Genomic DNA, 27243 nt, shown 5'->3' with positions numbered 1-27243 from the left:
ACAATGCCATCCCAGTTTAGACCCAACCATATGCAAATCAGTCTTGACTCTCTGTCTTATGGAAACAGCCCAGCCCGAACAGCCAAGGCAGGTCCTCCCTGGACCGGAAACAAGCATCCTGGGACCGGTTTCAGGGCATCACCCCTCACAGGGGTAGCAGTACAGCGTATATGAGGGAGTATCACATGGTTAACGGGTCAACGCAGGGTGTGTTACTAGGAGAAGTGCAATGTGCAAGGGGATAAGCACAGTATACATGCATGCACTACAGTGTCTTTTTGAGAGCGTTACAGGGGGAGAGCAGTGTGGAGTGCAAGGAGGTGACGCTTGTGCAAGCAGTTAAGGGCAGTGTGTGTACTGCAGCATGGTTTTGAGAGCATATAGGGTACATTGGAATGACGTGCAGAATGTCAGGGACAGAGCAGTGTTGGGTTCAAGGGAGTAATGCAATATGCGAGGGGTGAGCGCAGTGTGTGATGCATGAGGTGAAGCGTAGTGTGCAAGCGGGTAAGGGCAGTGCACAAGTGTGCATTGCAGCATGTGTTTGAGAACACATAGAGTACATGGGAAAGTAGTGCAGTGTTTCAGGGGCAGAGCAGTGTGGGGCAAGGGGGTAATGCAATATGCAAGGGGGAAGGGGTGAGCCTAGGGTGTGCTGCAAGGAGGTGAAGTGTGTGCAAGCGAGTAAGCGCAGTGCGTTTGCGTACACTGCAGTGTGTTTTTGAGAGCACATAGGGTGCGTGGGAAAGTAGTGCAGAATGTCAGGGGCCGGACAGTGTTGGACTCAAGGGGGTAATGCAGTATGCAAGGGATGAGAACAGGGTGTGATGCAAAGGGGTAAAGCACAGTGTGCAAGTGGGTAATGGCAGTGCACATGCGTAGACTGCAGTGTGTTTCTGAGAGCACATAGGGTACATGGGAAAGTAGTGCAGAATGTTAGGGGCCGGAGAGTGTTGGGCTCAAGGGGGTAATGCAATATGCAAGGGATGAGAACAGGGTGTGATGCAAAGGGGTAAAGCACAGTGTGCAAGTGGGTAATGGCAGTGCACATGCGTAGACTGCAGTGTGTTTCTGAGAGCACATAGGGTACATGGGAAAGTAGTGCAGAATGTCAGGGGCAGAGCCGTGTGGGGTCCAAGGGGGTAATGCAATATGCGAGGGAGAAGAAGTGCAGAGCACAAAGAGTAGCAGCAAAGGGTACATCACGGCAGCACAGAGTGCAAATGGAAGATGTGCAGGGCTTAACAGGGAGCTCTGCAAGGTACAAGGCGAAGAGGGGCCGGCTAAAAATAAAACTGGAACCTGGGGCAAGTCTGAGTAGTGCAAAGGGGAGCAGCTCCGGATCCAAGAGGGCAGGTCGGGGTGCAAGAGGTGATCAGCTCACGGAGCAGGACAGTAGTAGAAAAGGAGTGAGGGTGGAAGGCGCTAGCAGTGCTAGATGGAAGGGGTGAGCAGTGCAGAGCACAAGGGGATTACCACAGGTTACAAAGGGGAGACGTGTAGGGTGTAGGTAGAGTAGCGCCGAATGCAAGGGGGAAACAAAGGAAAATCCAGAGAATAGTAGAGAAAAAGAGGCAGCCGCTCAGAAAAAAAACTTCCCTTGCTCACACATAACAGCTATAACAAAATCAGCAGTAGTGCTTGCTTTCCTCCATACCCCCACAACACACATAAAACAAGTGCCACGCAAACACCAGGTGGGGAAGGTTCCCTCACACGCACAGAGAATAGGAACCAATGTGTACATCAGTATTGCAAGCTTCTCTCTCACACATACATGGCATATGCAGGCAGAAGCAGCGCAAACATCCTTTACACATAATGATTAAAGCAAATGGAGCAGCAATGCAAGCTTCCACGAACCAGGTGCAACATGTGAGCTAACAGTGCAAGCATCCTTCGCACACACAAAAGTTTCACAGCAAATGCAGAGCCGTTCTACAGCTAGGAGCTTTTTTTGTCAGGTGAGTCACATCTCGCATGCACTGCCTCATAGCAGTCTGAGTAGCAGTGTAGGCCTGAGGTAAAGGGGCCTAAGGTAAAGGCTTTTAGTTGCAAGGGTGGTTCTGCCCAAAGCCATCAATGTTGACCTGAACCCTGCGCTAGCAAGAGTGCTCTGCGTCAGTAAGTACAGTCCCAGTGGAAAGTCTGAAGCACCATTGAAGCACTCACAAACAGAACGACTCTGGCCCTGGTTCGCTCCACAGAGGCTGCTTCAGGGCTATGGAAGAGTGTACGGAACACCACTGACACCTTGATGCGAGTCACTCACTCTTTCACCTGCCTTAGGCGCCAGCAATGTCTGACTGAGGCAGACAAGCTTGACAGTCATCTCAGAGCTTACATCACTGGAGCATCCCCATAGCCAACAAACAACTAAAGAGACGATCCCAGCCAATCCAAGTCAAGAGTTACCCCAACCAATCCAAAGTGACCAGTTTCTCAACGCTAATAGAATATATTTCCGCCTCTCAAATAGGTTAGCACAGTATTGCCACCAGCTCTGGCCAGGCAAGTCATATTTATAGCACAAAAGACATTTCTTTATTTATTAGCAGTCTTATATAGCGCAAACCAGACCTCAACGGTATCAGAATTCTTTATAAAGATCATCTGAGCAGTACATTAGCATTATTACAATTGCATATTAGATTATAAATACATTCAGTTTATAAACTTAGTGCTTGAGGGTTCGGAGCCAGTTCAGATATGATTTAATACAAAGTTTATAAAACAGATGTTTGGTTGGGAGATATTGCTGATGGGAGGATTTTCAGTTCATTTTTTGAATGAGGCATGTGAGGGGTTTACCCCGATGACATGCAGGAAGGTATTTCAGATGTTCTGGGGTGTGTCTGAGAAGCCTTGTTTCAGAGTTCTCGACTTTTTGTAAACAGGGGTTTCCAGGCACAGGGAGTTGGAACTTCTAAGGGAGCGGGCACCACGTGAGATGGGTAGTTTACTTGTGAGCTAGTTCGCTGAGCCTTCATGTAGGGTTTTGTGGATGATGCAGGCTATTTTGAAGGCACTCTCCTTGCTTCAATCGGGATCCAGTCAAGAGTGTTCAGGACAGGGGTGATATGGTCAGATCGTCTTGTGCGGGGACCAAGCAGGCAGCACATTCTCAGTTGACGGCTTCATGACTTCCAGCCCAGATTATGTCCTATGTAAGAGGCTGTATGTTGTAAGTGCTCATGCAGCAGAGTCTTCTGTGGGGACAGATCCCTGTAATCACCACTAGGAATCTTCAGGCCTTGCCAATCATGTCTGCATTCTTTTTTGCAATCATGTCTGCATTCTTATTTGCAATCATGTCTGCATTCTTTTTTGCAATCATGTCTGCATTCTGATTTGCGATCATTTCTGCATTCTTATTTGCGATCATGTCTGCATTCTTATTTGCGATCATGTCTGCATTCTTTTTTGCGATCATGTCTGCATTCTTATTTGCGATCATGTCTGCATTCTTTTTTGCAATCATGTCTGCATTCTTATTTGCAATCATTTCTGCATTCTTATTTGCAATCATGTCTGCATTCTGATTTGCGATCATTTCTGCATTCTTTTTTGCAATCATGTCTGCATTCTTATTTGCAATCATGTCTGCATTCTTATTTGCAATCATGTCTGCATTCTTTTTTGCAATCATGTCTGCATTCTTATTTGCGATCATGTCTGCATTCCTATTTGCAATCATGTCTGCATTCTTTTTTGCGATCATGTCTGCATTCTTATTTGCGATCATTTCTGCATTCTTATTTGCGATCATGTCTGCATTCTTATTTGCGATCATGTCTGCATTCTTTTTTGCGATCATGTCTGCATTCTTATTTGCGATCATGTCTGCATTCTTTTTTGCGATCATGTCTGCATTCTTATTTGCAATCATTTCTGCATTCTTATTTGCAATCATGTCTGCATTCTTATTTGCGATCATGTCTGCATTCTTTTTTGCAATCATGTCTGCATTCTTATTTGCAATCATTTCTGCATTCTTATTTGCAATCATGTCTGCATTTTTTTTTTGCAATCATGTCTGCATTCTTATTTGCAATCATGTCTGCGTGCTTATTTGGGGACCTCAAAGTCCTCACCTTGATTACATTTCAAAAAGCTTGGAGCTGGCGGGCGATCTCGAAATGGCTGGCTTCTCCACGACTGCTTGGGCCTTGATTACGAATGCGTCGGTATTTTGGTGTTATTTATCACATCGATAAATAACGACATATTGAGGATCGTTATTTATTGAATGGGATAATTACCTCCAATTACGAGGCGCCCAGTTGGAACGAAGTATAGCGTTTTCCAGGCCTTTTCCCCTCCTGTAAATATAAAAACGTTTCCCCTGCTGGTGTCTACCCGCAGAAACCTGTAAAGGACTGAAAAACCCCAGACACTTACAGATGCAACATCTCTGGACTGGAGAAGGGTCCATGGGAGCCGCGATTGCCCGCAGCACCTGTACTCGAGGTCATAGTGACCTTGAAATACGACTAATGTAGTCGCGAGATTCACCTCAAACACTGATATGTTAATGCTGCTAAAATGGCTACCAGTTTAGGCTAGTTATCGCTCTAAAATGTGCTTATTGCCCGAGGGAGTTTTCTTTGACACGCTCCCATTTTTGCCATTGCATCTTACTAATTATTTTCATTTTATGTATAGCATTGTATTCGATTTTGTTATCATCCGATATGCATAATTCCAAGTAACAATCGCTATTCTCTGGATGATTCAAAGCAGAAGTTAGCCTGACAACTCTCTCTGTTTCTGTCACTTTATAAAATATATGTATACAAATTTAGCACTCATTTCAAATGACTATCTTTTACAGAAGCTATTACAGAGATTTTAAAACGCTGTACTGTTTACACCAATAGTAACAACAATAGAAAACATACTTATAAAATGATATGCTTAATTAACTCAGAAGTAGTCTCTAGTGGCTCGTTTACATCTGAGAGCATACATTTGTTTTTCAGTCAGTGAAGTATGTCTGTTCCCTAATTACGAATGTTTGCTTTGTAACAGGCTGCCTGGGGTGGAGGACTGCTGATGTCCAGCAAGCATCGTCATAAACTAAATGGAATTGAGAGGTACTGAAAATATGGCCTCGTATATTCATAACACACACACACACACACACACACTCTCACATTAATGTCTTCATTTTTTTTCCACAAGTGTAGATCTAGATTGTTCGCAGTGTGTTGGGATTGTGGTCAGTGGAAATCATTTGTAAAGCAGGTGATAAAATAGTGAAACAGATTGTCAGATCTTGGCATAATTTTTTTTGACAATCCTTATACTTTGATATATATGTTTATTAAGTCTAAAAGATATCAGTGCGTCCAGACAGGGGTATCCAGGTTATAAATGATCTAATAAAAAGCGGTTTATTGTTTCCTGCATCCGTCCTGCTAATCGCTTCAAAGTCCTCCAAACAATGTTCAAACACAAACTATGTAGGAATTCCATAAAATCAAAACAAATTAACAGTAACACATAACAGTAATTAATACACAATGATATTTGTGATTTATTTATTCATTTGGGTGCTTTATGAAATGCCACCAGGCATCTTAACATAACTTTGAAGTGCAGTGGTTACTGATAACAAAGAGGGAAATATACAAATGCATTATAATTGAGAAAATAACTGGTCGTGAAGGAGGACAGCACAGCCAACATACTTCAATCATGTCCTAGTTGCCATTTTAAGCAAAGCTCCCTTACAGCGCTTGGTTTTGGTTTGAGTTGGTGCTTAGGACCTATCACTTCTAAGGATTGTCCTTCAAGATTCTGCCGGTTGAAGAGGCAGCGAGGAATGAGATGTGGTATTGCTGATGTGAAGGCTCTTGTGGGAATGCAGTGAGAGGGACAATTTTTTAGGTTGAGTCTGGGCAGCGCATGCGCTGCTCTGTGAGGTATGCTGTACTGAGGTATGGCATAGAAGCTCCGCCCATTTTCCACCCAGCCTTTCAATTGGCTCCCGTTACTGTCCTTGTGAAATCTTTGCTTTTCATTGTTGAATAGCCTAAGTAGTCCCTCCTTGGTACCGCCATGTCTGTATTTGTAACCTCCCATATCGATTGGACTTTTTACTTGTGTTGTTACACGGTCTGCCTTATGTAGTCGGTGAGCACTATTTTCTTTAATGATCTAACTCCTATTCCACCCACGACATCGCAGCACGCCGCATGCTTTTATATTATTAGTAATGTATTATTTATTTTTTTATAGCACGGCACACCACAGTGGGGGCTGCGCCTTTGGTTTATATACGGTCGCCGAATGCGGGCGCATTTTTTAATTTTTATTATTAATTCACTTTTTGGTTGTTGTTTTCAAGCACCCCATGCTGTGCTTTCACATAAATAGAGGCCACGCCCCTTTCTTTAGACGAGCCGTGTCTAAAGAAAGGGCCGTGACCGCTATTAAAGTGAAACCCCGGCATGGATGCTTTTTTTGGTACAAGCGCCCCATACCGCACTTTCACTTTAATAGCAGCCGCAGACCTTTCTTTGGACACAGCTCGTCTAAAGAAAGGGGCGTGGCCTCTATTAACGTGAAAGGGCGGCATGGGGCACTTGTAACCAACATTTTTGCAATGCAATAGGTCTCGCATTTGCAAGAATTTAAGCTACTGTCATTTACAATGCCAATAGCTCAAATTCTCGTAAATGCTAGACCTATTGCATTGCAAATGCTTGTTGTTAGTATGTTGGGCCGATATTCTAATAGGTTTTGTGCATGATGCAAAGTATCTTGAATTTGATCCTCACATCCACTGGAATTCAGAACAGCACTTGCATAGACAGTTTAGAATGGTCAAAAGTAGCTCCATTTAGACACATCTTGGGGGAATGGTTTTGCAAATTATGGAGCATATCAATCAAGTTCTTTGCAAGCCTGTATAGATTGCATTGTAGTCGTTCAATCCACCCTGAAATAAAGCATCATGTTGGTTCCATTTGGTGAGAAATTTACTGGTGGAAAAGTACTCTGCACAGAAATGTGAACTGTAAATTGTTCCCATTCAAAATGGCGTTGATTTCAAATGAAAGGTTAGCGGTGAAGATGATCACAGGATTATTTCCTTTCTGAGTCGTAGATGGGGTGGTCCTTAATCATTGAAGGCCAATAAAGTAGTAGCTTGGGCGTGTTTTGTTCTCCGAGGATGAGGATTTCTCTTTTGGACTGGTTTAAAGAAAGGAAGCTTGCACTCATCCAAGACTGAATGTTGCCTAGTAAGCTGAGGATGATGATGTAGCCCTTGCACTTGTTTGCTAGGTGGGTGTAGATTTGTGTATTGCCAGCACACACTTGGAAATTAATCTTGTATTGATAAGGTTTCTGAGACAAAGCCTTCATGTAGCAGTTGAATAAGAGTGGGGGGTGGACTGAGCATTGGGGAACCTCACATAATAGCTCTAGGGAGAGCGATTTAGCAGATGTAATCCAAACTTGTTCAGTATAACCATGAAAGGAAGGGGCTTATCTATTTTTTTCTGTGCCGGGTATATCAAAATCCTCTTTCAGTCTGCAGAGAATATCATGATCGTCCCTATCAGAAGTTCCAGAAAGTTCAAATATGTATCAAGGCTGTTAGTTGACCTTCATCGAGAGTACTGATGATCTCTTCAGTGATGTCTTTGTGTGCAGATTCCTTCCCTCTACGTGGTCAAAAACTTACTTGGAGGTCAGGGAGTAGCTGTTTTTGTTTAATAAATGTTTTGTATTAGAGTCATAACTCCTCCTTCCTGAGTTTTTCTGGGGTAGGAGGGTTTGGACAATAGCTGGCCAGCAATGCTGGATTAGCAGTTGAAACACTATTGCATTTATTCCTCCTTGGAAACTGAGTTGAATGCAGAAACACTCAAGATTTTTGAGACCAGATGAGTGGTTAGGTAGGGTGAAGATTGTGGGCCTAATTATGATGTTTGGCTGACCGTCCACCGCATTACGATGCAGCCGGCAGAGGCATTGGATGGAGGGACCGTCCGCTGCACTTCCTATGGGCTCAGGTAGCCAGTTGATGCGTCGTAAGGACAGCATAATCTCGCCGCTGTCGGGATTAGGATGTTGCTCCCCCACAGCCATTCCATGTTGGCCTTTACGACATGGAAAGGCTGTCAGAAAGCGACATTGGGGGCCCCTAGCTGGGCCCCCTGCTCACCTAACCCTCCACAATGGTAGGTGCCAGGTGGGCTGATGCCACACGGTGCAGGGATGTTTGCAACCCTCCATTCTACAATGGAAGCTTGTGCTGTGGGCCTATTATGCCCGCCGCACAAGCTTCTATTGTATAATAGATGTTTAAGACCGCCCTATGGGCGGTCATATCCAAATTGGGATGTCGGAACCACCGACCTATGGTCGGGCGGTTCCTTTTCTGCAACGGTGTTGCTGACCTTGTAATAAGCCCCTGTGTGCTGTTTAGGGTAATGCCTTGCATCATTGTTTAAAATAATCTGAAGCAAGTCTTTGTCCTGTTGTTGTGATGGAAAGAAATGTTCTTAAATGATTCTGGTTTAGTGATTTAATGATAGAAGATGAAACTTTCTCTAGTTTGATTAGATGCGTCATAGATGCCTTTATCCCGGTAAGCTTTATGGTAACCTCTGCTTCAAAGCTTGTATGCGTTGTTCCACTTGGGATATACATTTATACCACTGGCATTATCTTTTTAGTAAGTCTAGTTCATGATTTCACTATTTAGTTGATGCTTTGTGGCCCAGTTAATTTTTTTGTGATTCAGTTGCGCTCAGGATTGATGTTATATTGTGGCACATAGTTGCTAGCTGTGATTCTGTGTCATCCTGGTATGCTAGTGTAGGGTCTATCATTTTACTGAGTTCATCAAATTTAGCTTTTTTGAGATCTTTGAGTGAGCGTTTGGCTGTCTGCCTTTGAATGATTCTGGTATTAGGTCAACAATGGTAAGTTAGTTCTGGAGATGAGGGCAGTCATAGAGTGATTTGACCAAATTTGCCAATGAATCTGGAGGTTGTCAGTGTGCATGTTATAGTTGAAAATCAGGTCCAACGTAAGGCCATTGAATTAGTTGTCCCCATTGAAGGTTTGAGTGAAACTCAAAGCAATCATATTTTCAACAGGACTAAAGCTGTTTTTTGTTCTGGTCTACCCACCCCTTTCTTGAAATTGCAATAAAGACAGTTTTGGGGGTTAAAGTTTGAAGCATAATGGAAGTCACATATTTTATCCAAGGATTTAGGGTTGAACCCTGGAGCTTAGCACGCTGTTGCAAAGATTAAAGGAGTCATTAGGGTTAATCATGCATTTTGCTAACAGACATTCAACTAATGACTAGGTTGTGGTCTTTTAGAACAAATCTGTTGTAGATCAGAGTGGCTCCTCCTTTTTTATCAGCAATGAGGATTCTTGGGTTTGATATCACTGTGTTGCATTTTAGTCTTTTTTTCTTGCACGTTTGAACATCCAGGTCAGTGGGCACAGGAAAGAGAAGCTTTCTAGGCCTGTGTGCTGCAATAGGAGACAAACCCGATTCAAGGGTAAAATAATGACACCGGTTTTCTAGTCCCATAGAGCTTCAGTAGTGCTTCTGTAAAGTTTTGGTTAACCATGATGTCTTTTAGAGGCGCAGGCAAGCTGTGCCAGAGTTATGGAACTAGATGTGTTGTATCTCGCAGCTCCAGGCAGGCAGGTGTCTCCCAAGAGAATGTATCTAGCTGTCTTTGGATTTGACACTCTGCAGTTTGTTTTCAGTATTCTGTGGCACAGCATAACATTACAATTCCCACCAAGCCAAATTTGTCATTTTGAAGCTACACATTTGTCTTTCAGGCTTTGCCACATAAGATTTCTTCAAACTACTTACTAGGCACTTAGCTCTATTCTGCATACATTGAGGATTGTTTGTCTGTTTCTTAGATGGTGCTGTGTATTTGACTATAAAATAACGGATCATTTACAGAACAACCACTTACGTCAGTGCAGTTCTGTAGCTCTCCTGGGGGAAACATGTCTTTAATAGAGTAGCCGAAAGGAATCCTCTACTTGGGCTTCAACAGTGACCTGCTGAGCAGACAACAGCGCAACTTTAAAGACAATGTCCACTTTTCTAACCTTACCCTATCAATCAGGTGCCTTTGCAAATGACACGGTCAACTCAGTTTGCATCATCTCTAGGACAGGATCAGCCAGGTGCTGGTCCTCTACCTTATCATATTTATAGTACTACCTTCCCTTCCATGTAGATAAAGTAGGCTGAGAAAGATTGCAGTGGATCTTCCTTTCTACGGATCCTTGGCTAGTCACTGTTGGAAGGAACTACCACATAGTATCTTGCGCTATTAAGGAAGGAACGTGAGGTAATCAGGTTTGCCTAGAGCCAAGTCCAAGCGGGATGATTTCCATCTTGTTGCATCAGAAAGCACTGTACTCTGGATTCAACATGAGAGATGGACTCTTTCACCCCACCAGACTCATTTCCCGTTGAAAAAAAATAGCACGAAACATACAAGTGCAATGAGCAACAGCTGCTCAAGTTCAGGTCATTTACGTTGTTCTTGCACACTTGCAGTATGTACTGCCATAGTGGCAGAATTTCAGGAATTTTGCATAACAAGCATAACATGAAACTCTCAAAACTACGCAAATTACAACGGCATAATTTACATTTCATCTGGACTAATAACAACATTCTGCAATTAAAGTTTACTGTGAAATAATGTACCTTAAGGATATCTCTGTAATAATGGTACAAAGCTGACTTCCTGAAACTGAACTTATAGAGAGTTATAAAGGACTGCTGAGATGTTCACATACCCCCATACCACCTCACTACTAATCATGCGACTTCCTCAGTGGAGGTGTGGAAAACCTGTAGTCTGTGAAGTGAATGGGAGGGAGAAGATGCCCCCGTTAACAGAGGAGACTCAGGAATGTTGCCTCAATTGTGTGAGTACACTCCACCAAACTCTGTATGATGAGATATATGTGTTTCCCTGAGTGAGCGATTTGTATTAACGCAGATTTGATGACAAGGGCAGCCAGGGGTCAGGGATGAGCTGTGCTCCTACTTTTGTATTCTGACCTTCCACCTGAGACATAATTGCAGTACCTTAAAGGCTTCCATTTTGCATATTCTTCGACGTTGAGAAGCCACTTGGATGTCAAGAGAGGCCTAAGATTTCAATCCATGACACCTAAAGATATCGTTGACACCAGGTTGAGATATTCAACCCTAAAACGGCCCTTTACATTGAGATAGGCTGTGATGCTTGCAGATGGAGTCTTAGGCCTGTGCGGGTAGAAGAAGCAGCCTCCCAAAAGTCCATGACATAGATGGTGACACAAAAGCCTAGCCATGCCTCTATTTTTTTTTTTTTTTTTAAACATGTTTTTATTGCAGCATTTTAAGCAAAACAACCATCGGGGCAACCGGCACCCACGTACAATCTCCGATCACACCCTGCGGTTTAGCAATGCACACAGCCATTTAGCCCACATCCCGGGGGCCGGGCGGCATATTTAGACAGTTAAGCAAATTAACACAACTATCGCCTCATAGCGATGCCCGGTCCATGCCCCATGAAAGCCTCTGCTTTCTGTCCAATCAGATTCTCTCCCCAAATCCAACTCGTTATAACACTACCCTCCTACCTCATGAACTCCCCCCCGCCCACCCCACCCCCCAACTGCTGCTGATGTAGGCCCCTCCAGTGGTCCCTAACTCTAATTCGTGCCAGTCGTCGGGGATTACGTCTATTTTCCCCAGCCTCAAGGAACCCCGCTCTCCTCGCGCTCTCGTTCCGCCTAGCCATGCCTCTAGAGAGCTATAGTAGCGACTGCTACCAAACAGGGGTGGTGAGGCAGGAGGGGAATTAAAAAATCAAAAAGCACTTATCTTAATACTGTCCCCTCTTCTCCGTCCTCCTCTCTGCAGCAGGAAGTACCCAGGCTCCCAGTCTCTCCCAGCCAGCCTAACAGCAGCGTTGTGATTGGTCTGAGCACTGTGGTTCGGCACTCAGACAGGGCCTGGGAGGCTGGGCATGTTCTCCACCCAGGCTGTTAAAACAGCTTGGGTGGAGAACATGCAAAGTGCGCTTGACAGTTTGGCCGGCCCAAGACCGCCGGCCAAACCGTCATGCGCACTTAAGCTGCAGCCACCACACCTCCTCCTTGTGACACGGGGAGCCCAGCCCCGCCCACCATAGACCTACCCTAGCTTCAACTGCAAGCTGGATACAAAAAACAAAATGATAATAACGGAACGTTATTATCATTTTATTTTTTGTATTCTGCTTGCAGTTGAAGCAGTGGGACGGCGCTCCTCTGCCTTAGCGAAGGTGCCGCCGCTGGACAGCTATGCTCCTCTTGTGCTGGAGCGCCATATGTCTGACGTGCCTCCTGATTGGTACACCACATTTGGTACACCACATGCTGACTTTCTGCTGTCCTTTTTGCCAAAAGTTAATAAGAAGGATGAAAAGACTATGAGGTGTAAGGGTGACAAAATGTAATAAAACAGATATGCATTACAAAAATTAATAATTATATTTATGTAGGCTTCTTCCTCCATGTGTGTTCTCTAAAAGCATCCTACCCCACGCAAGAGTCAGAAGCCAGCACTTAACACTCTCTCAAACATTGCTTTACCTCCCCAAATGTAGCAGAAGCCTAGCTGAAATAAATAACTTCAATGAGATTACGAAGCATAATTCTAAAATCACTATGCTTTATGTGGCTACATGAATCTAAAAGCGCTGTGCTTTAAGTAATGCAAGATAGTTGGGACTGTTCACTTGCCAAATAGTAAAACTAATCACCAGTAAAATTAAAAGTAGTTCCATTTGGTTCTCACACCATTCGACCTCTACTATGAATACCACAGTAACTGGAGTCATTAATTTTTTCTTTTTTAAGGTTTTCAATTTGTTACATTGGAAGTTTCCTTTTAATGTTTTGCTAGACTGCATTTTATCTCACATAGTAAACAGTGTTAAACCTGCTTCAGGAATTTTGCCCAATCCTTTGATTTGTTAAGTGAAACAGTTTTATTCTGTTGGGGTATTTCTTTTACACTCTGTGGTTTGTTTTTCAGAGCCAATTCTGTTACCTGGAACCCACATAAAATGATGGGGGTTTTGTTGCAGTGTTCTGCCATTCTTATCAGAGAAAAGGTAAGGCCATGCATTAATCAACTCGGTAATAATCAGTTCACCCACCTCCCAGGATTTAAACCTTGGCTTCCTGGACTTTCCTTACTGAGCATTGATGGCTTTCTCAACTGTTTATTCTTTGTACTTTGTAACCAACTTACATTTTTACTGTTGGCACCTGAAAATATCAAAGGATCAAAACAGGCTTCTATCTAGTTTCTGTTCAGCTCATTTAACACCAATATGATTACCTGTGGAGATTTATTCTCCATTGAATCATCGTGCACAGCACCAACGCTAGTACCGAAGGTCCCGGGGTGGAGATGGTGTGTGGAGCTCTGTTCTCCCACAAACCACCACCGAAGTTGGAACCTGTCCCTTTGGACCTGGTTACTGATGTCTCAGCGTCAAATTCAGCATCAGCTTAGAACTCCTTTGATTTTCTCCAGCTGAGCATTACATAAGGTTTTCCACAGGACAACATCTAGTTGGGACATGCAGTGACCATGTAAATCATAATAATAATCATCAGAATAATCATCATCTTCATAATAATAATAATAATCACAATAATAATGATAATAACAATATTAATGTATATATTATAGTGCTTTGTACTGTAGATTTTGTTGTTTCTAAGCACCGCGAATAGGAACTCTTCCTGCTACCCAATTTACTTATACTTAATTTTTCAGCCTCTAAAGAAATTTGATTTTCAATTGCAATTGTATTTAATTTTGTTTACTACACCTCAAAGCAGATGTCAGCAGGGAGCTTCGCCAACCTAAAAATAGTAAAGTGCATTACAATGAAGAATAGAATGATAGAAGAAAAGTAACTACAAATTATGTTTGAAAATTGAGAGCAGGTTCAAACTGCTAAAGAAGCCAGCATGGTGAACTCCGAACATAAAGGATCCCACACAGAATCCCTACATAGGACTAAGACCTGGAGGACAAGAGGTTAGATGAATATCAATTGAAAGAGTGGCCTAAAATCTAAGTGTAGCAAGAGGGAATCAACATCTTAGAACATTTCTTCTTGGGTGCTTACTGAATAGGCAAAGGTTTGTGAACACGTAGTACGACATATAAAACATGAATTCTTTGAAGGTGATACCTCCTAGTTTGAAAGAGAGATGTTCTTTATAAGGAGTCGGTGAAGGTCTTGCAAGGAATCCGAGATGGGCATAAGTCTTCAATTTTCCAAAATTATTGGAGATGAAATACAATATTTTTAGGTTTCTTCCATGTGAATTTTAAGATTGAGAATGGAGGTCTGTGTTATACCTAAGAATTTTTTGCGGTGGGGCCAGGTGAGAGGGGATTTCGACGGACGATGACCAGGACAAATTCATTATTTATTTAATTTTCCCTGGTCATTGTCCGTCGAAATACCCCCCACACGGCCCCACCGCTCTTACCTGCACGGGTCGTGGCTGATTTTTTTGATGTACAAGTTGAGACTTTACATGGTAGACAGAGCATTGTTAAAGGATCCACGGGAAAGTGTGCTACAGGGTTGTTCCGGATACTTATTTTTTCACAGAAGAAGAGAATGTATTTACCCTTTATTGGACGTGCTCTTCTGAACAAATATATCCAGCAGCTCAGAATGGTTGGCCATGGGAAGATCTTAGTAGAGTTATAACCACAAAACTGACTGTTGTTGTTGGTCCCCTACGAGGTTTATTTCCACATTCTTTCCAGAAAGTGCAAAATGAAATATTTGAGGTTTATGATGGAGAGGTAAGACTTTCAGTTTACATTCCTGCCATTTGAACTCATATTAGTTATTTACCATGGTGATGGCATTAGTGGTGGCTCATGTACTCAGTTGATACGTTTTCCCCTGCTTAGATAAGTGACTGATAAAGGCAGCTACTACTGAAATGCCACTTGACATCTTCAAGTTACAAGCAATCTGTTGAACACTTTTGGCCTTTCCCTGAACTTGGAGAACTCTTCGGTAATACTTTCTCAGAAGATTAAGATCATCAGTGTGTACTATAAATGGCCATAACAAATGTTTCCCTCTACATGACAAAGTGGACAATATCATTTGCATGATTCCATTGCTCTAGTCGGCCATTAGATTGAGGGCAGTTCTGTTCCTAACTCTAATGAAACTCATAGCCTTCCGTATTATTCTCATGTATGCCCATGGATGCAATCTGTTCAGCAGGGCTTGGAAACTCAATGAATTTTTTTTTTTTGCCACCCTATGGAATCTATTCTTGATATCACATAAACATTTTAGCCATCTGGGTACATTTATGCAAACACTGGTCTATGGTCCTTTCAAGAGTCTCACCTCCACACCAACATCTTAAATATGAGAGGCATTTGGCTGGTGCTATGAGCTTTCCTACCCTTATTTAGGGACTTCACATGCATATTTATGAACAAACCATCACCTTGCACTACGTAATCAAGAGAGGTGGTGTCAGATAGAGCTCACTTTAGAAAGACTGTGAATTGTTGGTTTTGGGTTATGAACAAAAACATCTGGGTATTAGCATATCTTTTGGCAAGAGTCAACAATACACAAACTCAGCTGGTTATCATCCATGAATCAAAAGTTGGAAGATTTATAAAGCAGAAATTATTTTGATTTGCATAACTTGAGGCTTCCCAGCAGGGGTTCTGTTTGCCAGCAACCGCTATAGAAAATGTCACTAGTTTATATCTCTGAAATTCCCTCTTGAGGAGCCAGTAGGGTATTGCTTTGCCCTGAAGTTAAAGTCCACACTTCATTATGCCTTTCCACCAATAAAGGCAAAATATAGAATGTGACACAATACCAGGCTTCTCTTTCAGCAATGTCAAATGTTCCATCGAAATCTACAGATCGTGTTCTACAAGATTGAAAGGATATAGGTAGTTATCTGGATGAGATAAATGAAGTCATACCTGCAGCTAGCAAACTATCTACAAAATTAGTACTTACATGATATTAACACATATTTGTGGATTGGTGCAACTTTCAAATCTCTGATTCTTTGAAGACAGAAGTAGAATCTGTCCTTCAGTTTGCCTTCTCGCTGCAGAGAGAAAGACTAAGGGCCTGATTTTGAGTTTGGTGAACAGGGTACTCTGATACAAATGTGACAGAGTTCCCTATCCACCAAACCGATGTTCCTCCTATTCTATTTAGCATAAGGCATACTGTCATGTTTCTGCCATTGGAGCCTCTGTAGGGGATAAACCTTATACTGAAGGCCCGATGGGCTTGGTGCATCCATGTAAGTACTTCAGACCAACTGCCTTGTTCAGAGTGAATGATCTGGTGTTTTTTCTCTATATAGGAGCTCCAGAAAAGCCTGATAGTCCTGAACAGAAAAAAAGAAAAGAAAAATAATCCCCGCACCCTTGGAGAAAACTCCCAGTTTGTCAAGCTCATTTATATTTTGTTTTACACAAACATACTCCTGGGAGTTTGTTTTTGTAAAACAAAAAAAGTTTGCTTAGTGCCTGCATGAAAGATGATGGCTGCCCAGCAAACCTTTAGTGCCTTAGGAGGAGACGCTAAGACAGAGTCTCCTTTGAATAACAGGGATCTCTCTCAGGCCAACGGAGATCTCTAACTATGCAGATGGTAGTCTGCCAGAGTGGTGGAATAACCTCTGCCACCTTGGCAGAAAGTCAGGTTACCACCAAACTCTTGATGAGGCCCTGGTTGTGGGCACTATTAAAGGATACTGTGATCACAGCTTTTTTTTGCCGGCCTGATCAAGCTTTAATTTAAATTCCCACTGTCTTATACGTTTTTTAACAAATGTATAAACCAACTAAACTCTCCATATGGCAATGTGGAACATGGATTTGGTACTGATCTTTCGAAGGATCCCCCATTTGAAGCCTTGCCCTAGTGTACTTTGTGTCTGCTCACACTAAAAACTGTACTTATGTCCAGAGTTTCAGCTGGAAATGTGGATAAGCTGTATCAGATAATTCTTCATATACTTGCTTTCCACTTGAAGCTGTTAGCGTAGGAGTCAATCTGCTTTTCTCATAAAGGTGGTGTCACCTTTAAATCTAAGTCAGCAGAGCTTATTGACCAATTTCTTAACTTGCCAAAGTTATCAAAAGAAGATTATTTTTTGCACACAATAACCCAGGAAGAACTTTGAGATTTTATGTGAACTAAGACTCTGAGTTCAGACGATGAACTACTTGACTGTTTCTCTGTGGCAAAGAAAGGCTACACTGTGATGAAATTAATGATTTTTAGGTGGGTTATACTCTGCCTTAAACTCTACTGTGAGCTTGCTCACAAAGAGCCACCAGCAGGAATTTGATCTCACTCTGTGAAAGACAATTGAGTGTCTTTGTTATTACACGCATTAGCCACTTGGAAACTTGGTCATAACCGTGTCATTTCATCCAACATCATGTTTGGACCCATAAAAAAGAAGTGAGGCCAGTTGTTTGTGGGCTGTCCTATATAATCTCTACTTTTAAGGCTCACTTTCATATTACTCACGACCTCCTCCTGACTTGGGTACTTTTGTGGGAGGCTTTTAAAGATAAAGAGTGTGCGTACAGAATTATCCCTTACAAGAACACATTACTTACCTTTGGTAAATCAGCTTCTACATTGTCTTCTTACATTACGCTGATGAAAAAGTAAATGGCTCTTTGGTAAAGTTTTTTTTAGTTTACAATGTGGCTCTGTCTTTTTGCCGTCACCTCAGTGAAGCCTTACTTATGATCTGCAGCCTCATTTCTGAGGTTCTCTCCCTACCAGAACCCTAGCTATCCTCACTGTAATGCCATCTAGCACAGGTTGGAGGTACTACTACAAAAGTTAATGATACAGTCTGATAACTGAAGAAGCTTCAAATATGCAAATTATGTGTAAAGATATAGTAGCACTAGAAAATACATTACAAAAGTGACATGCTGTTTGTTGTTGTTTTTAACGAAAATATTAACCAATCAACTACATCTTCAGCAAATGTATAATACAATTTATACCTGATGTATCTCCTTTTTAAATTTAAGTATATTTGAATTGACTAATGTGGCACTTTTCTGTATTACAAACTGAAGCACACCATCTGCAGCTTGTTCTTCACTGCACTGTATTCCTCATAGTGTATAGGTGTGTGTGTATTTTGAAACACAGATATATAGTAAAATATATATAAATTATTGTTCCTTCATTTAAAATTTAGCAAGAACTGCATTAACCTACTTTCAATACAAAATATATTGTATTTATCTTAACAGGGTGTTCTTCAAGGCTGCAATCAGATGTGTGCAGGATACCTGTTCCAGCAAGACAAACAATATGATGTATCCTATGATACAGGAGATAAAGCAATACAATGTGGTCGCCATGTAGATATTTTTAAATTCTGGTTAATGTGGAAAGCAAAGGTAAAGTAATAAGAAATGAGCCTGAAATTTATCAAGAAAGAAAAATATAAATTCATAGTTCATAAAGTGCATGTGGAGTTTATTATTCCTTATTCATATGAGCAATACTCAATACCTCACGTGTTTCTGCTGACGCAATTTCACAAAAACCTCAGTTTTGCTAATACTTGTTATTCACATCATTCTAGCTTTCCATTCAGATTACAGTCCCCAGCCGAATAACTTAGTAAGCAAATGTTCCAGTGACAGTTAGTAACGTTAACAGGATATATTGATAGGAACTTAAATAATCCATAACTAAAAATGCATACTATAAGGCTTTAATTATTGCTGCTTCTTCTTTGCCACCACACTAGTATTATTTATTCTGGTATAAATATATCATCAATGTCACTCCACAAGTCCATTGTCTTTCAGTTTCCGTGTCACACTAGCAGTGCCGCCTCCATTACCATGCCATGACACATTTCATTTAGCCATTTATAATACAACGGCAGAGTTGCATATTTCCATGGTCTTGCTACTATAATTTTAACTAAGCCAGTAGAGAGCATAACCAGTGTTGTTGTATTGAGAGGGAAGTGCCTGATTTAGACTGAATATTGCAGCTACAGTAGGTAACTGTAATAAACATCCAAGCCTACTTTCTACAAAGGGAGAAAGGTCTTGACAGACCTCTGTTAACAATGGGCAAAGTAGAAACATATGAATATGATCTGCCTTATGAACTTTATATCTAGGTAGTGAAAAACGTTTTGTCTGAAAATCATTGTGGTCAAAGTATGTTACCTATTAATGATCATCAGCAAATACTGTTTAGCACTGGTAAACATAGATTGATTTAACTGAATAGCCTTGGCTCATACATCTGCTCTGATCATAATACCTTCTTTCTTCCGTTTGAAGATTACCTTACCTACCCACCGGGTGTCCTGTTTTCCATAACATTTCGAAACTGTTTGAGAGGGTAACTTTGAGAGGTATATTGCATAAATAAGTGTATCTGCAGTGTTCTTAAGTTCCTGAATCATAACATTATATTGAAATACAAATTGTATTTGACTCTAAAGTAATAGAGGTAATTCCTTACCTTTTTTCTCTTAAGGTTGAAAACCTTTCGGCTTATCTTGATAATCCAATAAGTCATGGTGAATTTAAATACTATGTACTGTTGGTAAATTAGCCTAGATTCCCAAGATTGGCAATTCAATACTTTCTCATACCATATTATCATTGATAAGCATAGGGTATTTAAGATATATTTTTCTATATCCAGCCAAACAAGGTCTGTGCCCCATTTGATTTTCAATCTGATTTTTTAAGTAGTTCAGGCTGTTACACTTGGTTAAATACCCTTCCACAATAACTAAAGATTGTTTCCTCCATATATTTGAAATCTTAAGACTGGGAATCTGGTGTGGGTAAAATCACAATGGAGTCTAATAGTCGAGTCTCAGTGTACAAAATATAGGCAGATAAGTCTTTCTTCATTGAGCTAGCTTTTTTCAGTGAAAAAATCACCCCCCCCCCCCCCAGATTTTAGTTTTTGATAAATGGCATCCAAGAGGTGCTAGAATAAAAACAAGATTTGTAGAAGATGACTATTTTAGTTTAACCTAGTCTCTCAATAACAGAAGTGGCAGATTTTAACTCTTGAAGTGGTGTTGACTGAGAATCTTTGTCGAGCACCACTTTGATAAGTGAATTGATTAACTTTGCATTATTGATATCCCCAGTTCTGGTGTTAGCATAAAATGCCTTTTTAGTATTACATTTTTTTTCTGGGAATCTAAATTGCAATAAAACATTCCAAAGATAGTTCCATCACACTAAATTGAAGGCCTTATCTGCCCCCACAAATATTGCAATCAGTAAGCGAAGGCCATTGAGTAATCAATATAGGCCACAAATGCAGTTATATTCTGCTTTTGGTATTGTTTTAACAGTTGGTCTTTGTGGATTATACTTCCAAGCACCTTCTGCAATTGATTCAAAATTGACTTTGATAGAATTTAACCTTATTGATTAAGGAAACTGATGTATATGATGCTCAATATTTCAAACATGCAAAGCACAGTCTGGTAGTAATATAAACTAGTTATTTGACTTCCACATATATGTATTGAAAGCAAAAAAGTTATATTTAGACCACACATGGAGCTGCCTAATAGTTGCATACTGGCTATCAAGATGGTCATAGGCAGTAACACTCACTTGCACTTGATCTAAGTATTCAGAATATAGAATATTTTTCCTATAGTTTGACTGAAATGTTGGTTGTTACCCCAGACTACTTAATAGGAGATTAGAAGGTTACTTGAATATATTTCACAATAATGTAGTTGTTATTGAATCATGACTCCTGGTGATTAATCATTTGGAATACTAACTACAGTGATGTCAGGCAGTTAAAATCCATTAGAGCAATTCTAAAAAAAATACTAAGCTTGTGCTTAGAGCTGTGTGGGCAGCAAATTCTAGTCTACAGCATATCTAGTTTGATAGAATTAACTTAGTTGAGTGTGGAGTAGTTGGAAAAACTTTCAAAGCTTGACTATTATCTGAACAGAGATGGCAATTTTGGATTCCAAACAATATATTAGCCTGAGAAATGTGGCAGACTACTATTAGAATTATTTGAGTAGTCAGGACTTTAAATTAAAAAAATGTCAGCGAAATGACAAGACTGCTTTTTCTTTGAAAGTATCATTTTTGCTTGAAGGCAAGAATTGGTCAGAGGGACATTTTGAGTTTTGGATTACTGTTTTGAGGAACGCACTTGAGCTGTTTAGAACTAGCAACACTCATCTGTGTCACAACTCTCAAATTGTCCAAAAGTACCATAGTTCATTAGAATGCGTGATTAATGTGTGATCAAAAGTGATGATATGTTATATCAGAATTTAGTGAGGATAACGGACATAGGATTGGTGCATAATGAGAGTAGTGAAATCAGTGGTACCCCATTAAAAGGTAAAACCTCATGGTGTATCCTAATCAATGCCTCTCTATCACAAGTAATATTCTACGCCTGCCTAAAATCAGATCAAATCTTACAAAAAACAAGGGCTGACCCAGCTGATGTGAACAACCAGGCCAGTATCTAACCTCCCATTCCTGGCCAAAAAGTCCCAGAAAGGTTCATTGAGTCACTTCTCAAACACTTCATTAAAGACAGCAACATTTTTGAAGAGATGCAGCCAGTCTTTCTTTCGACTTGCAGAAGAGAGACTGCAGTCTTAAAAGTAGTTGGTGATGCTCTCCATAGCCTAGATCAAGGTGACTCCTGCATACTCTCCATTCTCACCCTATCAACCTCTTTTGATACAATTAATCATTACACCCTCCTTAAGATCCTTAATGAGAGAATCAGTCTAATCAGCAAAGTTGTAAGATAGTTCCACTCATATCCGGAAAGTCAGAGCCAATGTATAAAAATGGATAACTTAATTTCCAATCCCATGTTGACCCCTCAAGCTGTTCCCCAGGGATCCATTCTCACCCATCCTGTCCAGCCTCTAAATTGAACCACTAGCCTCTATCCTTAGCAAGTCCAACATCTCTCGTCATTTCTATGCAAATTACATCTAACTCTACCTGAGGCCCTCCTCTCTAGATGTCATGAAATCCATGAGCAATGCCTTTTAGGAGATCCAAATTGGGATACTTCATCACTGTTTGAACTGAAACTGCTGATAACTAAGTTTCTCTGCTTTCCCCACAAAGGTTTACAATTCTGATTTCAACCTGTCTGAATTTGCTGTGTATACTTAAATGTAGGCAATTAGTGGTGGCACCTGCAAAATCATTAAGCTTCTACTACTCTAACTACCTCAATCTTAAAGCATGAATCAATGCAATGGCTAAAGGAGGCAATTTCAACATAAACTCCTGCAGTCATTCCTGATAGGTTTAAGCTATTACTATACGTTTACAGGATGACCGAGACTTGACAACAGAAATGCACTACTAGAATGAAATCCAATCCTATATCCAGCTCTTTTTGAAAGTTGCCCTCCATGCAACTTCTAGGCTAGCCGCTGGTCCTAGAACATTTTAGCAAATCTCATTGATCCTGATCTTACTGAACCTGTTAGTCACTAAAATGAGAAGCATCTTTAAGCTCACATGCATCACACATAAAGTTATATTTCTGGGAACAATTACCCCCCATACCCCCAAAACTAACCATCCCAGGCAGACAACGCCTACTGAGAAACAGAGACAGCCTAGTCCTGGAACACCAAGATTAAGAAAGACAAAAACTCCAAAATCAATCTTTAGTATTGCTTGTAATGTATGGCACTCCACTCCTCCAGCCATCTGGAAAAACCTGTCCTATGATGCATTTTAAAAATGACTGGGGACACTACTATTCCAGTGCCATTTTCAGATGTGAATGTTACTGTTTTCCGTCACTATAAATTTGTTGAAATGCCTCCTTTTTCAGTTAATATTATCTTATGCTCTGAATGACTAAATATAGATAAAACGTTCTATTACCAAATGGTACTTTGGTATTTTGCACATCATTATTGTCAGTATCATAAATATACTGCTTTCATGTAAAGCTCTCTGTCACACCTTTGGTCTTGTCCGAGCTATAAATAACACAAAATAGGAAAATTAAATAAATCAGCAAGGTCACTAATCTTCTTGAGAGATTTAGAAATAGATAACATGCATAGCTTCATAATTTGAAATAATTACCATGCCCATGAAATGTGTTGTCAAGACTATATTGAATTGTAAATACATAGCTTAGCAGTATACGGTTAGATTTATAGCCAATCTATGGTTGCAATTGAGGCTGAACCTTAATGGATCAGAAGGCCCTTGACATTTTTGTACGCACAATTCCATGCTCCTGAACGGTTTGTCAAGTTCCTTTATATGTAAACATTTGAGGTGCTCAAAGTTTTGCTTAGTGATTTGTGTTACAATTCAAAAGAAAATGTTTAGTATCTAGAAATATTCTGGATCACATTTACTATTATGGAAGAATGATGGCGAAGGAAAGCCAGCTTCAGGATTGATACATCTCATTAGAGAAATATATATATTTAATCTAAGTTGGGGGCACCGAGAAATCCAGAACTATTTAGCAGATCCCACAGCATTCATGAGTAGACATCAGTATTATGGATTATCTCATGCATGGAAAAATAGGATTAGCCCAGTTTTACTGTCAAGGACTGGATTATCAAGAGTGGGATGTGCCAAATTACTGATGTCTGTCTAAGGTGCACCCGAGAGAGTTTGATAGCAGCTATCGAGATTACATTCATATAGTTACAGTGTGATGGTTTCATCATGTATCATAAACAAAGTGATACCCAAGTACAACTGATTTACTAGGGTCTGTAAAGTCACATTTCTTACAAACGTGAACAGCTAGCCGCACAATGGCAGGTGTACTTCAGAGAAGTGAGCAAGGACTTTTAAACAGAAAACGCGAAATATCTTATAATAGCCACAATCACTCATTATCCTTCAGTGCTTCTCCACCTGCTGTCTCCGTTCTGCTCTAATAACGTTGAGATTTCAATTTAAGATCACATTATCATTCATAGGGCTTGTGAACTTGCAAGGTTTTTCCTCTTCAAGGTATGCAAAGTTTTGTTCAAACTTTTCCAACATTTGTAAAGCTTTCAGTGTTTAAAATTAGGGAAAATAATTGTACAAATGAAGTTTTAAAGAAGAATATTACAGACAAAAAACACTTTTAGAAGGAGAATAGTCTTACAGATGTTTTTAAGATTTGTTTTGTAAAAACCTGTCTGCAAGCATCAATGCTCCCTGGCAGGCAAACTGAATCTTACAAAACTTTCCAACCTTTGTAAAGTTTGTAAAATTTACAGGCAAAATTTAAATTGTGCAAACAGCTAATCACTGGCCTTTCCCTAGACTATTATGAACATATTAATGTGCCCACATTTATTTGTGTGTAACATAGCCCCATATATAATGTTCCGCTGGTTTACTTACTTTTATAAGAAAAAAAGTAACTAATCTTTATTTTTTAGTGAAAGCAAATTTTTTTCAATACTCTTGTTGCCTTGTGTTTCATGCCGTAAAGCAATGAACCTTTTCTTTGACATGCTGGAGCTTCCATCTGTGGTAGGTGGTGGTGGGCGGGTATTGCAGACGGTAGTATAATACCATGCATTATGTTCTTTTTGGGGACCACACAGAAGTTCAACAAAGAAAGGGAAAATTATAAGTACAATAACGTTCTTTTTCTCTTCAAACAGGGCACCGTGGGATTTGAAAACCAGATTAACAAGTGCTTAGATCTTGCTGAATACCTGTATTCTAAAATAAACAACAGAGAAGAATATGAAATGGTTTTCCCTGGAGAGGTAGGTGTTTTCATTAAAAAAAAAAAAAGACTGCTTTGGAAAGACCTGATAGTCCTTGACATCACCAAACTCTGCACATTGCAAAATTTACTGAGCTGCGATGTGTCCTCCTCACAATATAGCATTGTGACATTATGTTTTTACTTTTTTTCAAGAGATATTGCAGTGCCATCGCACCAGAATTCTACAATGGCACCTTTAAACATTATAACAAATGGATTAGTTATACCTTGAATATTTAAAAACAAACAAGTAATTTGAATTCACAATAATAAACAACTTCTTTTCCATGTGAACAGTTGTAGAAAGGGTGCTGTTAGCCTTGATGCACGTAAGGAAAATGAAACCCTCTGCCATTCTTTTGTGTAGTAAAAGGCAGGCATAATTGAAGTGTAGTGGGCCTGTCACTGTACCTACGACACTAGCTATTGCCATGCTCTTGTTCGGGTACGCCATTGTGCAGTATGTGCTACTGACAATTGTTTTATATCGAATGTGAAAATGATGCATTTGTAGTAAAAAAACAAAACAAAAGTAACTCATCAAAAGCATGTAAAAAGTACTTATTAATAACACCTATTTACTGAGGAGCATACATGGGGCCCAGTAGAGAAAGTAGCGGATACTTCAATAGCTGGCAGTTGATGACTGTGCTGATCTGCCCCTAGGGGCAACATTATGATTGTTTCCTGCAACATGTTATGTTATGTTATGTTAAATTGATTTATTATGCGCACAGCTACTCCAGCCAAGGAGCGTCCCGGCGCAAAGACAAGGAGGAACACAACACAGCAGAAACGGGGACGCCTAAGATAGACAACTAAAACAGAAAAGTCTTGATGGCTCTCCGGAAAGAAAGCAGATCGTCTAACTGACGGATTTCAACTGGGAGGGTGTTCCAAATTAGTGCAGCTTTCACGCTGAAGGAATGACCCCCAATCCGACAGAGTCTAAATCTAGGGACCACAGCCAGGGCCTGGCCCTGAGATCGGAGGCTACGAGTGGGGACATAGAAAGAAATAAGATTGGACAGGATTTCAGGGCCTATACCTCTCAATATCTTAAAAGTCAAGCAAAGGACCTTGAAAAGAATACGCTTCCTTACAGGGAGCCAATGCAAAGAGCGAAGGACATTCGCCACCGGGCAAAATCTGGGTAGGCCAACAATGGCTCTGGCCGCAGCATTTTGAACCCGCTGTAGGCGCGTTAACTCAGCCTGATTAGCCCCAGCCAGAAGAGAGCTAGCGTAGTCCAGGCGAGAGATGATAGTAGCCTGGACTACAAGCTGTCTGGTAGGGGCATCAAAGTATTTAAGGACTGGTCTAAGACCTCTTAATATACCAAAACAACAGGCTGCCGTTTTTTTAGTATGTCCTATAAAGGTAAGGCCAGCGTCCAACCAGACCCCAAGATTTTTCACCTCCGACACTGGGGTCGGAGTGGGGCCCAGCTCAGAAGGCCACCACTGATCGCCCCCGAGCTCCACTCCCTTCCCAACAACCATCACCTCTGTTTTTGTGGCATTAAGCTGGAGACAGTTTTCTGTCAGCCAGCAAGCCACCGCCTTCAGTCCGGACTGAAACCTGGGGGCGTCTTGGTGGACATCTCCGCTAAGGGTAACCGCCAGCTGAGTGTCATCGGCATATGAGACCAAAGTAAGGCCCCACTGCCTCGCGACATCAGCCAGCGGTCTCACGTAAAGATTGAACAACGTGGGACTTAGCGAAGACCCTTGCGGAACCCCCATGGCCAGAGGCTGGAAACTGGACGAAAAGGGAGGAATGGCCACACAGAAGGAACGATTGTCCAGGAAGGAGCGGAACCACTGCAGCGCCAGACCACTGACACCGATCTCCTCAAGCCGATGCAGGAGGATGCCATGAGATACAGTGTCGAAGGCGGCGCTGAGATCTAACAATATCAGCGCCGCCGTCTGACCCGCATCCAACCTAGCACGCAGATATTCCACCATTGCGAGGAGAGCGGTCTCCGTGCTGTGACCAGCGCGGAAACCGTTCTGTGTGGGATCAAGGGCGTTGGTCCGGGCTAGATGTTCCGACAGGGCCAGATTGACATGGGCCTCTGTCAACTTTGCCGGCCAAGGTAGCAGCGAGATGGGGCGAAAACTTTCAGGCTAAAGCAAGACAGTCCCATGTCTGCATAGATATGGCACTGCTGCTCTCTCCCCAAGCATTGGCGCACAATCAGCTGCCGCATGCCATGAGCACAGCTTTCCACCCAGTGGGAACGCCATTGTACCACATGTGACACCCCTTTGATGCAAAGTAGTGCAAATAAATTGCATCTTGTTTTGATCTGTAAAGTACATAACAAATCAACACTTTGTGC

At 41.2% G+C, this 27243-nt stretch overlaps 1 protein-coding gene across 3 annotated transcripts in view; it reads left to right on the top strand.

The window, feature by feature from the left end:
• GAD1 (glutamate decarboxylase 1) overlaps positions 1-27243 on the top strand; it is a 215150-nt gene that overhangs the window by 141624 nt on the left and 46283 nt on the right. For all 3 annotated transcript variants that reach the window (XM_085645326.1, XM_085645327.1, XM_085645325.1), the window contains 4 exons: positions 5032-5096; positions 13091-13169; positions 18383-18532; positions 24787-24894. In XM_085645326.1, the coding sequence (XP_085501452.1) occupies positions 5032-5096; positions 13091-13169; positions 18383-18532; positions 24787-24894 (402 nt within the window). The remainder of the gene's footprint in view (positions 1-5031; positions 5097-13090; positions 13170-18382; positions 18533-24786; positions 24895-27243) is intronic.

This window comes from Triturus cristatus, chromosome 3_1 (genome assembly GCF_964204655.1).
Source record: "Triturus cristatus chromosome 3_1, aTriCri1.1, whole genome shotgun sequence".
NCBI classification, from domain to species: Eukaryota; Metazoa; Chordata; class Amphibia; order Caudata; family Salamandridae; genus Triturus; species Triturus cristatus.
The sequence above is the reverse complement of the archived record's forward strand: the minus strand, read 5'-3'. Positions and strand labels throughout refer to the sequence as shown.